Source organism: Cherax quadricarinatus, chromosome 87 (assembly GCF_038502225.1).
Source record: "Cherax quadricarinatus isolate ZL_2023a chromosome 87, ASM3850222v1, whole genome shotgun sequence".
NCBI classification, from domain to species: Eukaryota; Metazoa; Arthropoda; class Malacostraca; order Decapoda; family Parastacidae; genus Cherax; species Cherax quadricarinatus.
Window position 1 is genome coordinate 791,166 of NC_091378.1, and position 13,530 is coordinate 804,695.

General features: G+C 39.8%; 1 protein-coding gene across 1 annotated transcript in view; it reads left to right on the plus strand.

The window, feature by feature from the left end:
• Positions 1 to 13,530, plus strand: part of LOC128703785 (non-lysosomal glucosylceramidase) — a 291,380-nt gene that overhangs the window by 25,481 nt on the left and 252,369 nt on the right. Inside the window, exons 8-9 of the mRNA XM_053798616.2 lie at positions 1 to 121; positions 13,215 to 13,340. The exon at positions 1 to 121 is cut by the window's left edge and continues 15 nt beyond it. Coding sequence (XP_053654591.1) covers positions 1 to 121; positions 13,215 to 13,340 — 247 coding nt within the window. The remainder of the gene's footprint in view (positions 122 to 13,214; positions 13,341 to 13,530) is intronic.

Below are 13,530 nucleotides of genomic sequence, written 5' to 3' on the forward strand. Positions count from 1 at the left end.
GAGCAGTTGGAGTTTGTGGAAAATGTAGTATTAGTGCAAATAGCTCAGGAATGGTTGAGATGGTCCTAGCCTGGGATATGCCTCAGATTGTATTCAAGAGCAGAGGAGTGACACACACCAGGTAAGGGTAGATACACTACTATATTATACATAACACCATTATCTTAATCTATTAATACAGCACTCAAAATTAGTCAGATTACCATGCAAACTGCTTTTCAGATTGTAAACACTTAAGCTTTATAATTTGTACAGTTCGACACTAAATTCATAGGCGACCATACAGTGTCTGGAAAATGGGAGGATTGGCAAACCCTTTGATGATGTGCAGGATAAGTTCTTGAAAATTGGTACTGCATAAAAATTAACTTTATATGAAGTGAAGAACATCTAGTAAAAAAAAAAAAAGTAAATTTTCAAACACCTCTAAATTTACCAAAACATTTTATTTTTTTTTTTTTTGTATTCTGCTAGGTAAAAATTACTGACACGCTCGGTACATATAAACATCTAAAAAAATAAAAACCACATTTCCTCACCAGATTGTGCCAGACATATTAATTCACCACACTTATATCAAATGAACTAAAGATAAATGCATTTGATAAAGCCAAAACAAAGAAAAAATATTGTAGTAATGCCAAAAAAATATGGGAAGCAGCATCAGTCACCAGACCTTGGGGAAGATAATCCCCAGAACCAATAACACAACTGATGACAGATACCTGGACCCCTCAACATATCAGGATTATAAAATAACCCACAATGAAACAACCATACACTGAGGATAAATGCATTTCAGAAAATAATAACCAAGAAAAATATATTAATACCCTTATATAAAATGTTGTAGGAGGCTGTATCTGGGAGATACGAAGAGAACTGTCTACCGAATTATAAGTGACTTTTCTTTTGAGTGATCTATGTCTGAGAGAGCGATAATATGTTTAATAGTAGAAGAAAAAGTAATAAATTGGCCGTGCTGCACACTGGCCAACCTGAAGCCATCACTTGTATTATTTTAGTTTACATCTACTCACTTTATTTTACCTCTTATCTCACTTCTCTCACTAGTTTACTGTTCTCTGTTTATTTTATGCAATTTTTTTGTTCTCTCAAATCTTTTTGCAAGGTTAGAGGGCTACCCCATTCCTGGTATATTTAACATTCAGGGCCAGATAAAGGCCCTGAGTGTAACAGCAACTGTGAAAAGTATTCACAGTTACTGCTGTAAGTTTATAATTTCTCTCTTTTCTTTCAATACACTGGCTGTATCCCACCGAAGCAGGGTGGCCCAAAAAGAAAAGTGAAAGTTTCTCTTTATAAATTTAGTAATGTATACAGAAGAAGGGGTTACTAGCCTCTTTCTCCCGGCATTTTAGTCGCCTCCTACAACATGCATAGCTTACATAGGAAGAATTCTGTTCCACTTCTCCATGGAGAAAGTTTATAATTTTTTTTTTAACATGTCAGCCATTTCCCACCAAGGCAGGGTGACCCAAAAAGAAAGAAAAATGCAGAAAGAAAGAAAAAACTTTCACCATCACTCATACATAATCACTGTCTTTGCAGAGGCACTCAGATACGACAGTTTAGATGTCCCTCCAAACTGCCAATATCCTAAAACCCCTCCTTTAAAGTGCAGGCATTGTATTTCCCATTTCTAGGACTCAAGTCCAGCTAAATGGTTTTCCTGAATCCCTTCACAAAATACTACCATGCTCACACTCCAACAGCTTGTCAGGTCCCAAAAACCACTCATCTCCATTCACTCCTATCTAACATGCTCACGCACACTTGCTGGAAGTCCAAGCCCCTCGCCCACAAAACCTCCTTTACCCCCTCCTTCCAACCTTTTTGGGGACAACCCCTACCCCGCCTTCCTTCCCAATAGATTTATACACTCTCCAAGTCATTCTACTTAGTTCCATTCTCTCTAAATGACCAAATCACCTCAACAGCCCCTCTTCAGCCCTGTGACTAATACTTTTATTAACTCCACACCTCCTCCTAATTTCCACACTAAGAATTCTCTGCATAATATTTACATCACACATTGCCCTTAGACACATCTCCACTGCATCCAGCCACCTCCTTGCTGCAGCATTTACAACCCATGCCTCACACCCATATAAGAGTGTTGATACCTCTGTACTCTCGTACATTCCCTTCTTTGCCTCCACAAATACCTCACTGCACCACTCGCCTTTTTTCCTTCATCAGTTCTATGGTTTACCTCATCCTTCATAAACCCGCTGACAAATCAACTCCCAAACATCTGAAAATGTTCACTTCTTCCATACTTCCACCCTACAATGTGATATCCAGTTTTCCTTTGTCTAAATTGTTTGATATCCTCACCACTTTACTCTTATCTATATTCACTTTCAACTTTCTACCTTTACACACCCTCCCAAACTCATCCACTAACCTTTGCAACATTTCTTTAGAATCCCCCAAAAGCACAGTATCATCAGCAAAAAGTAACTGTGTCAATTCCCATTTTGTATTTGATTCCCCATAATTTAATCCTACCCCTCCCCCCAACACCCTAGCATTTACTTCTTTTACAACCCTGTCTATAAATATGTTAAGCAACCACGGTGACATTACACATCCCTGTCTAAGACCTGCTTTTACTGGGAAGTAGTCTCCCTCTCTCATACACACCCTAACCTGAGCCTCACTATCCTCAGAAAAACTTTTTACAGCATTTAGTAACTTACTACTTATTCCATACACTTGCAGTTTGGAGGGATATGTTGTGTATCTTTATACGTATATGCTTCTAAACTGTTGTATTCTGAGCACCTCTGCAAAAACAGTGATAATGTGTGAGTGTGGTGAAAGTGTTGAATGATGATGAAAGTATTTTCTTTTTGGGGATTTTCTTTCTTTTTTGGGTCACCCTGCCTCGGTGGGAGACGGCCGACTTGTTGAAAAAAAAAAAAATTATAGGTAGTAAGTTGGTAGACAGCAACCACCCAGGGGGGTACTACCATCCTGCCAAGTGAGTGAGAAACAAAAGCCTGTAATTGTTTTACATGATGGTAGGATTGCTGGTGTCTTTTGTCTGTCTCATAAACATGCAAGATTTCAGGTATGTCTTGCTACTTCTACTTGCACTTAGGTCACACTACACATACATGTACAAGCATATATATACACACCCCTCTGGGTATTCTATTTTCTTTCTAGTTCTTGTTCTTTTTTATTTCCTCTTATCTCCATGGGGAACTGGAACAGAATTCTTCCTCCATAAGCCTTGCGTGTTGTAAGAGGCAACTAAAATGCCAGGAGCAAGGGGCTAGTAACCTCTTCTCCTGTATAAATTACTAAATTTAAAAGAGAAACTTTCGTTTTTCTTTTTGGGCCACCCTGCCTTGGTGGGATACGGCCGGTGTGTTGAAAGAAAGAAAGAAAGTTTATAATTATAGGTGGTAGGTTGGTAGACAGCAACCACCCAGGGGGGTACTACCATCCTGCCAAGTGAGTGAGAAACAAAAGCCTGTAATTGTTTTACATGATGGTAGGATTGCTGGTGTCTTTTGTCTGTATCATAAATATGCAAGATTACAGGTACGTCTTGCTACTTCTACTTACACTTAGGTCACACTACACATACATGTACAAGCATATATATACACACCCCTCTGGGTTTTCTTCTATTTTCTTACTAGTTCTTCTTATTTATTTCCTCTTACCTCCATGTGGAAGTGGAACAGAATTCTTCCTACGTAAGCCATGCATGTTGTAAGAGGCGGCTAAAATGCCAGGAGCAAGGGGCTAGTAGCCCCTTCTCCTGTATATATTACTAAATGTAAAAGGAGAAACTTTCGTTTTTCCTTTTGGGCCATCCTGCCTTGGTGGGATATGGCCGGTTTATTGAAAAAAAAAAATTATATAGGTATTAGGTTGGTAGACAGCAACCACCCAGGGGGGTACTACCATCCTGCCAAGTGAGTGAGAAACAAAAGCCTGTAATTGTTTTACATGATGGTAAGATTGCTGGTGTCTTTTGTCTGTCCCATAAATATGCAAGATTACAGGTACGTCTTGCTACTTCTACTTACACTTAGGTCACACTACACATACATGTACACGTTTATTTATACACACTCATCTGAGTTTTCTTTGATTTTATCCTAATAGTTCTTGGTCTTATTACTTTTCCTTTTTATATCCATAGGGAAGTGGAATAAGAATCTTTCCTCCGTAAGGAATGCGTGTTGTAAAAGTCAACTAAAATGCCGGGAACAATGGACTAGTAACCCCTTTTCCTGTAATAATTACTAAAAAGAATAAGAAGAAAATTGTCAAAGTGGGAAGTATGAATGTGCATGGATGTTGTGCAAATGATAAGAAAGAGATGATTGTGGATGTTATGAATGAGAAGAAGCTGGATGTCCTGGCTTTAAGTTAAACAAAGCTGAAGGGGGTGGGAGAGTTTCAGTGGAGAGGAAAAATGTGGTTGGGTCAGGGGTTTCAAATAGAGTTAGAGCTAAAGAAGGAGTAGCAATAACTTTGAAGGATAAGTTATGACAGGAAAAGAGGGACTATAATTGTATTAATGTAAGGATTATGTGGAGTAAAATAAAGGTTGGATGTGAAAAGTGGGTTATAGTAAGTGTCTATGCACCTGGAGAAGAGAGAAGTGTAGAGGAGAGAGAGAGAGATGTTGGGAAATGTTGAGTGAATGCGTGGGGAGTTTTGAACCAAGTGTGAGAGTAATGGTGGTTGGGGATTTCAATGCTAAAGTGGGCAAAAATGTTGTGGAGGGAGCAGTATGTAAATTTGAGGTGCCAGGGGTAAATGAAAATGAAACAGAATGACTTCAAGAGTGTATCAGTCTGTAGTGGAAGGAAGGTGGGGTAGGGGTCGGCCTAGGAAAGGTTGGAGGGAGGGGGTAAAGGAGGTTTTGTGTGCGAGGGGCTTGGACTTCCAGCAGGTGTGCGTGAGCGTGTTTGATAGGAGTGAATGGAGATGAATGGTTTTTAATACTTGACATGCTGTTGGAGTGTGAGCAAAGTAACATTTATGAAGGGGTTCAGGGAAACCGGCAGGCCGGACTTGAGTCCTGGAGATGGGAAGTACAGTGCCTGCACTCTGAAGGAGGGGTGTTAATGTTGCAGTTTAAAAACTGTAGTGTGAAGCACCCTTCTGGCAAGACAGTGATGGAGTGAATGATGGTGAAAGTTTTTCTTTTTCGGGCCACCCTGCCTTGGTGGGAATCGGCCAGTGTGATAATAAAATAAAAATAAAAAAATTAAATTGAGGAGGAGGAGTATGGAAGAAGTGAATGTTTTCAGATACTTGGGAATTGATGTGTCGGCGGATGGATTTAGAAGGATGAGGTTAATCATAGAATTGATGAGGAAAAAAAGGTGAGTGGTGCATTGAGGTACATGTGGAGACAAAAAACGTTATCTATGGAGGCAAAGAAGGGAATATATGAAAGTATAGTAGTACCAACATTCTTATATGGGTGTGAAGCTTGGGTTGTGAATGCAGCAGCGAGGAGGCGGTTGGAGGCAGTGGAGATGTCCTGTCTAAGGGCAATGTGGGGTGTAAATATTGTGCAGAAAATTCGGAGTGTGGAAATTAGGAGAAGGTGTGGAGTTAATAAAAGTATTAGTCAGAGGGCTGAAGAGGGGTTGTTGAGGTGGTTTGGTCATTTAGAGAGAATGGATCAAAGTAGAATGACATGGAGAGCGTATAAATCTGTAGGGGAAGGAAGGCGGGGTAGGGGTCGTCCTCGAAAAGGTTGGAAGGAAGGGGTAAGGGAGGTTTTGTGGGCGAGGGGCTTGGACTTCCAGCAGGCGTTGAAGGATAAGCTATGGCAGGAAAAGAGGGACTACAAATGTATAAATTCAAGGATTATGTGGAGTAAAATAAAGATTGGATGTGAAAAGTGGGTTATAGTAAGCGTGTATGCACCTGGAGAAGAGAGAAGTGTAGAGGAGAGAGAGAGATTCTGGGAAATGTTGAGTGAATGCGTGGGGAGTTTTGAATCAAGTGGTAGGTAAATTTGGGGTGCCAGGGGTAAATGTAAATGGGGAGCCTTTAATTGAGCTATGTGTAGAAAGAAATTTGGTAATAAGTAATACATATTTTATGAAAAAGAGGATAAATAAATATACAAGGTATGATGTAGCACGTAATGAAAGTAGTTTGTTAGATTATGTATTGGTGGATAAAAGGTTGATGGGTAGGCTCCAGGATGTACATGTTTATAGAGGGGCAACTGATATATCGGATCATTATTTAGTTGTAGCTACAGTTAGAGTAAGAGGTAGATGGGAAAAGAGGAAGGTGGCAACAACAAGTAAGAGGGAGGTGAAAGTGTATAAACTAAGGGAGGAGGAAGTTCGGGCGAGATATAAGCGACTATTGGCAGAAAGGTGGGCTAGTGCAAAGATGAGTAGTGGGGGGGTTGAAGAGGGTTGGAATAGTTTTAAAAATGCAGTATTAGAATGTGGGGCAGAAGTTTGTGGTTATAGGAGGGTGGGGGCAGGAGGAAAGAGGAGTGATTGGTGGAATGATGAAGTAAAGGGTGTGATAAAAGAGAAAAAGGTAGCTTACGAGAGGTTTTTACAAAGCAGAAGTGTTATAAGAAGAGCAGAGTATATGGAGAGTAAAAGAAAGGTGAAGAGAGTGGTGAGAGAGTGCAAAAGGAGAGCAGATGAAAGAGTGGGAGAGGCACTGTCAAGAAATTTTAATGAAAATAAGAAAAAATTTTGGAGTGAGTTAAACAAGTTAAGAAAGCCTAGGGAAAGTATGGATTTGTCAGTTAAAAACAGAGTAGGGGAGTTAGTAGATGGGGAGAGGGAGGTATTAGGTAGATGGCGAGAATATTTTGAGGAACTTTTAAATGTTGAGGAAGAAAGGGAGGCGGTAATTTCATGCACTGGCCAGGGAGGTATACCATCTTTTAGGAGTGAAGAAGAGCAGAATGTAAGTGTGGTGGAGGTACGTGAGGCATTACGTAGAATGAAAGGGGGTAAAGCAGCTGGAACTGATGGGATCATGACAGAAATGTTAAAAGCAGGGGGGGATATAGTGTTGGAGTGGTTGGTACTTTTGTTTAATAAATGTATGAAAGAGGGGAAGGTACCTAGGGATTGGCGGAGAGCATGTATAGTCCCTTTATATAAAGGGAAAGGGGACAAAAGAGATTGTAAAAATTATAGAGGAATAAGTTTACTGAGTATACCAGGAAAAGTATACGGTAGGGTTATAATTGAAAGAATTAGAGGTAAGACAGAATGTAGAATTGCGGATGAGCAAGGAGGCTTCAGAGTGGGTAGGGGATGTGTAGATCAAGTGTTTACATTGAAGCATATATGTGAACAGTATTTAGATAAAGGTAGGGAAGTTTTTATTGCATTTATGGATTTAGAAAAGGCATATGATAGAGTGGATAGAGGAGCAATGTGGCAGATGTTGCAAGTATATGGAATAGGTGGTAAGTTACTAAATGCTGTAAAGAGCTTTTATGAGGATAGTGAGGCTCAGGTTAGGGTGTGTAGAAGAGAGGGAGAATACTTCCCGGTAAAAGTAGGTCTTAGACAGGGATGTGTAATGTCACCATGGTTGTTTAATATATTTATAGATGGGGTTGTAAAAGAAGTAAATGCTAGGGTGTTCGGGAGAGGGGTGGGATTAAATTATGGGGAATCAAATTCAAAATGGGAATTGACACAGTTACTTTTTGCTGATGATACTGTGCTTATGGGAGATTCTAAAGAAAAATTGCAAAGGTTAGTGGATGAGTTTGAGAATGTGTGTAAAGGTAGAAAGTTGAAAGTGAACATAGAAAAGAGTAAGGTGATGAGGGTATCAAATGATTTAGATAAAGAAAAATTGGATATCAAATTGGGGAGGAGGAGTATGGAAGAAGTGAATGTTTTCAGATACTTGGGAGTTGACGTGTCGGCGGATGGATTTATGAAGGATGAGGTTAATCATAGAATTGATGAGGGAAAAAAGGTGAGTGGTGCGTTGAGGTATATGTGGAGTCAAAAAACGTTATCTATGGAGGCAAAGAAGGGAATGTATGAAAGTATAGTAGTACCAACACTCTTATATGGATGTGAAGCTTGGGTGGTAAATGCAGCAGCGAGGAGACGGTTGGAGGCAGTGGAGATGTCCTGTCTAAGGGCAATGTGTGGTGTAAATATTATGCAGAAAATTCGGAGTGTGGAAATTAGGAGAAGGTGTGGAGTTAATAAAAGCATTAGTCAGAGGGCAGAAGAGGGGTTGTTGAGGTGGTTTGGTCATTTAGAGAGAATGGATCAAAGTAGAATGACATGGAAAGCATATAAATCTATAGGGGAAGGAAAGAGGGGTAGGGGTCGTCCTCGAAAGGGTTGGAAAGAGGGGGTAAAGGAGGTTTTGTGGGCGAGGGGCTTGGACTTCCAGCAAGCGTGCATGAGCGTGTTAGATAGGAGTGAATGGAGACGAATGATACTTGGGACCTGACGATCTGTTGGAGTGTGAGCAGGGTAATATTTAGTGAAGGGATTCAGGGAAACCGGTTATTTTCATATAGTCGGACTTGAGTCCTGGAAATGGGAAGTACAATGCCTGCACTTTAAAGGAGGGGTTTGGGATATTGGCAGTTTGGAGGGATATGTTGTGTATCTTTATACGTATATGCTTCTAAACTGTTGTATTCTGAGCACCTCTGCAAAAGCAGTGATAATGTGTGAGTGTGGTGAAAGTGTTGAATGATGATGAAAGTATTTTCTTTTTGGGGATTTTCTTTCTTTTTTGGGTCACCCTGCCTCGGTGGGAGACGACCGACTTGTAGAAAATATAAATATAAATATATATATATATATATATATATATATATATATATATATATATATCCTAGGTAGTAGGTTGGTAGACAGCAACCGCCCAGGGAGGTACTACCGTCCTGCCAAGTGAGTGTAAAACGAAAGCCTGTAATTGTTTTACATGATGGTAGGATTGCTGGTGTCCTTTTTTCTGTCTCATAAACATGCAAGATTTCAGGTACGTCTTGCTACTTCTACTTACACTTAGGTCACACTACACATACATGTACAAGCATATATATACACACCCCTCTGGGTTTTCTTCTATTTTCTTTCTAGTTCTTGTTCTTGTTTATTTCCTCTTATCTCCATGGGGAAGTGGAACAGAATTCTTCCTCCGTAAGCCATGCGTGTTGTAAGAGGCGACTAAAATGCCGGGAGCAAGGGGCTAGTAACCCCTTCTCCTGTATATATTACTAAATGTAAAAGGAGAAACTTTCGTTTTTCCTTTTGGGCCACCCTGCCTCGGTGGGATACGGCCGGTGTGTTGAAAGAAAGAAAATATATATATATATGTATATATATATATGTATATATATATATATATATATATATATATATATATATATATATATATAAGGCATATGATAGAGTGGATAGAGGAGCAATGTGGCAGATGTTGCAAGTATATGGAATAGGTGGTAAGTTACTAAATGCTGTAAAGAGCTTTTATGAGGATAGTGAGGCTCAGGTTAGGGTGTGTAGAAGAGAGGGAGAATACTTCCCGGTAAAAGTAGGTCTTAGACAGGGATGTGTAATGTCACCATGGTTGTTTAATATATTTATAGATGGGGTTGTAAAAGAAGTAAATGCTAGGGTGTTCGGGAGAGGGGTGGGATTAAATTATGGGGAATCAAATTCAAAATGGGAATTGACACAGTTACTTTTTGCTGATGATACTGTGCTTATGGGAGATTCTAAAGAAAAATTGCAAAGGTTAGTGGATGAGTTTGAGAATGTGTGTAAAGGTAGAAAGTTGAAAGTGAACATAGAAAAGAGTAAGGTGATGAGGGTATCAAATGATTTAGATAAAGAAAAATTGGATATCAAATTGGGGAGGAGGAGTATGGAAGAAGTGAATGTTTTCAGATACTTGGGAGTTGACGTGTCGGCGGATGGATTTATGAAGGATGAGGTTAATCATAGAATTGATGAGGGAAAAAAGGTGAGTGGTGCGTTGAGGTATATGTGGAGTCAAAAAACGTTATCTATGGAGGCAAAGAAGGGAATGTATGAAAGTATAGTAGTACCAACACTCTTATATGGATGTGAAGCTTGGGTGGTAAATGCAGCAGCGAGGAGACGGTTGGAGGCAGTGGAGATGTCCTGTCTAAGGGCAATGTGTGGTGTAAATATTATGCAGAAAATTCGGAGTGTGGAAATTAGGAGAAGGTGTGGAGTTAATAAAAGCATTAGTCAGAGGGCAGAAGAGGGGTTGTTGAGGTGGTTTGGTCATTTAGAGAGAATGGATCAAAGTAGAATGACATGGAAAGCATATAAATCTATAGGGGAAGGAAGGCGGGGTAGGGGTCGTCCTCGAAAGGGTTGGAGAGAGGGGGTAAAGGAGGTTTTGTGGGTAAGGGGCTTGGACTTCCAGCAAGCGTGCGTGAGCGTGTTAGATAGGAGTGAATGGAGACGAATGGTACTTGGGACCTGACGATCTGTTGGAGTGTGAGCAGGGTAATATTTAGTGAAGGGATTCAGGGAAACCGGTTATTTTCATATAGTCGGACTTGAGTCCTGGAAATGGGAAGTACAATGCCTGCACTTTAAAGGAGGGGTTTGGGATATTGGCAGTTTGGAGGGATATGTTGTGTATCTTTATATGTGTATGCTTCTAGACTGTTGTATTCTGAGCACCTCTGCAAAAACAGTGATAATGTGCGAGTGTGGTGAAAGTGTTGAATGATGATGAAAGTATTTTCTTTTTGGGGATTTTCTTTCTTTTTTGGGTCACCCTGCCTCGGTGGGAGACGGCCGACTTGTTGAAAAAAAAAAAAAAAAAAAAAAAGCCTGCACTTTAAAGGAGGGGTTTGGGATATTGGCAGTTTGGAGGGATATGTTGTGTATCTCTATACGTATATGCTTCTAAACTGTTATATTCTGAGCACCTCTGCAAAAGCAGTGATAATGTGTGAGTGTGGTGAAAGTGTTGAATGATGATGAAAGTATTTTCTTTTTGGGGATTTTCTTTCTTTTTTTGGGTCACCCTGCCTCGGTGGGAGACGACCGACTTGTTGAAAAAAAAAAATAGAAGTGATGCAAGGAGGGAAGAGTATATGGAGAAAAAGAGAGAGGTTAAGAGAGTGGTGAAGCAATGTAAAAAGAGAGCAAATGAGAGAGTGGGTGAGCTGTTATCAACAAATTTTGTTGAAAATAAGAAAAAGTTTTGGAGTGAGATTAACAAGTTAAGGAAGCCTAGAGAACAAATGGATTTGTCAGTTAAAAATAGGAGAGGAGAGTTATTAAATGGAGAGTTAGAGGTATTGGGAAGATGGAGGGAATATTTTGAGGAATTGTTAAATGATGATGAAGATAGGGAAGCTGTGATTTCGTGTATAGGGCAAGGAGGAATAACATCTTGTAGGAGTGAGGAATAGCCAGTTGTGAGTGTGGGGGAAGTTCGTGAGGCAGTAGGTAAAATGAAAGGGGGTAAGGCAGCCGGGATTGATTTGATAAAGATAGAAATGTTAAAAGCAGGTGGGGATATAGTTTTGGAGTGGTTGGTGCAATTATTTAATAAATGTATGGAAGAGGGTAAGGTACCTAGGGATTGGCAGAGAGCATGCATAGTTCCTTTGTATAAAGGCAAAGGGGATAAAAGAGAGTGCAAAAATTATAGGGGGATAAGTCTGTTGAGTGTACCTGGTAAAGTGTATGGTAGAGTTATAATTGAAAGAATTAAGAGTAAGACGGAGAATAGGATAGCAGATGAACAAGGAGGCTTTAGGAAAGGTAGGGGGTGTGTGGACCAGGTGTTTACAGTGAAACATATAAGTGAACAGTATTTAGATAAGGCTAAAGAGGTCTTTGTGGCATTTATGGATTTGGAAAAGGCGTATGACAGGGTGGATAGGGGGTCAATGTGGCAGATGTTGCAAGTGTATGGTGTAGGAGGTAGGTTACTGAAAGCAGTGAAGAGTTTTTACGAGGATAGTGAGGCTCAAGTTAGAGTATGTAGAAAAGAGGGAAAATTTTTCCCAGTAAAAGTAGGCCTTAGACAAGGATGTGTGATGTCACCGTGGTTGTTTAATATATTTATAGATGGGGTTGTAAGAGAAGTAAATGCGAGGGTCTTGGCAAGAGGCGTGGAGTTAAAAGATAAAGAATCACACACACACACACACACACACACACACATTAGTGTGACTTGCAATGAGTGAAGGCTTATTATTTATTTAAATAATGTTTTCAGAAATTGAACTGTGGTTCCTGAACTGCATGTCTCAAAAATGAATACCTGTGGGATGCCTCCCCATGCCTTGGGTTTTGTCATATTTGATTTAAGATTTGTTTTAGTGCATATAGTTTGTCATGTCTACATCTTCTAAACTGTATTTCACTGTTTTTAGTTCTGCATACTGTGGAAATTTCTCCTAGTGTAGCTTGCTCATTCATCTGTTCAGCCCTCTCATTGTGGTCCCCCATTAACTTTTGATGCAACATTCATGGCTCTGCCTTTAAATCCTCAAACACCTGGCATTATCCCAAATTACCGAAGTGCTAAAAGGGATATTTTATTTATTTCTGGCCCTCGGTCCAAACTCTGAAATAATTATTATATACATAAGTAGTTGCCAAACTATAAATGGTCATACGACTCCTGGGAAATGGAAAGTAATCAAGTTTGATCAAAGCAAGGGGAGGCTAGCTCCAATTTTTTTTTTTACACGCTAGCCATCTCCCACTAAGGCAGAGTGACCCGAATCAGAAAAAACTTTAGTCATCATTCACTCATCACTCTCTTGCCAGAGGTGCAGCAATACTACAGTTCAGATGCTCCTCCAGACTGCAAACATCCCCATCCCTCCTTCATAGTACAGGTGCTGTACTTTCAGTATCATTGTACTTTTGTGTGTTTAAAGAAGGAATACATGTATTAGTAACAATTGTAGTGCAAGCTTAAATTTATTTCAGCCCTGCTTTAGTACACAGATAATCCACACATAGGAGGAAGAAACTTACAATGATGTTTCGGTCCAACTTGGACCATTAACTAGTGACTAGTTATGGTCCAAGTTGGATTGAAATGCCACAAGTTTTTTCTATGTGCAGGTTGTTTGTGTATTGTTCCAGTCATCGTATTGTACCTTTTTGTTCTTTCTGCTTTAGTGGTAATAAAAGTGCCTCACTGAACTTGCTATCCAACAGACGATACACCCGATGGTTTGGTGATGAGCACACAGCAGCACAGGAGATGGCAGCTTATGCTCTTCACTGGTATAAGCAATGGGAGAATGATATTGATGCTTGGCAAAACCCTATCCTTCAGGATAAGTACGTTAAGTAATTTCCATAAGTGTGGTGTCAGAGTATATGTTCATATTACCTGATGCTGAAAGCACCTGTTTCTGATATTGCAGTCCATTTTTTTTTTTTAAGTATTTACATAATATCTGCTTATTTGTATGTAAGTTTGTTTAGTAATTAGCTTATAGTAAGCACCATACATATTTTTTTCTACAAG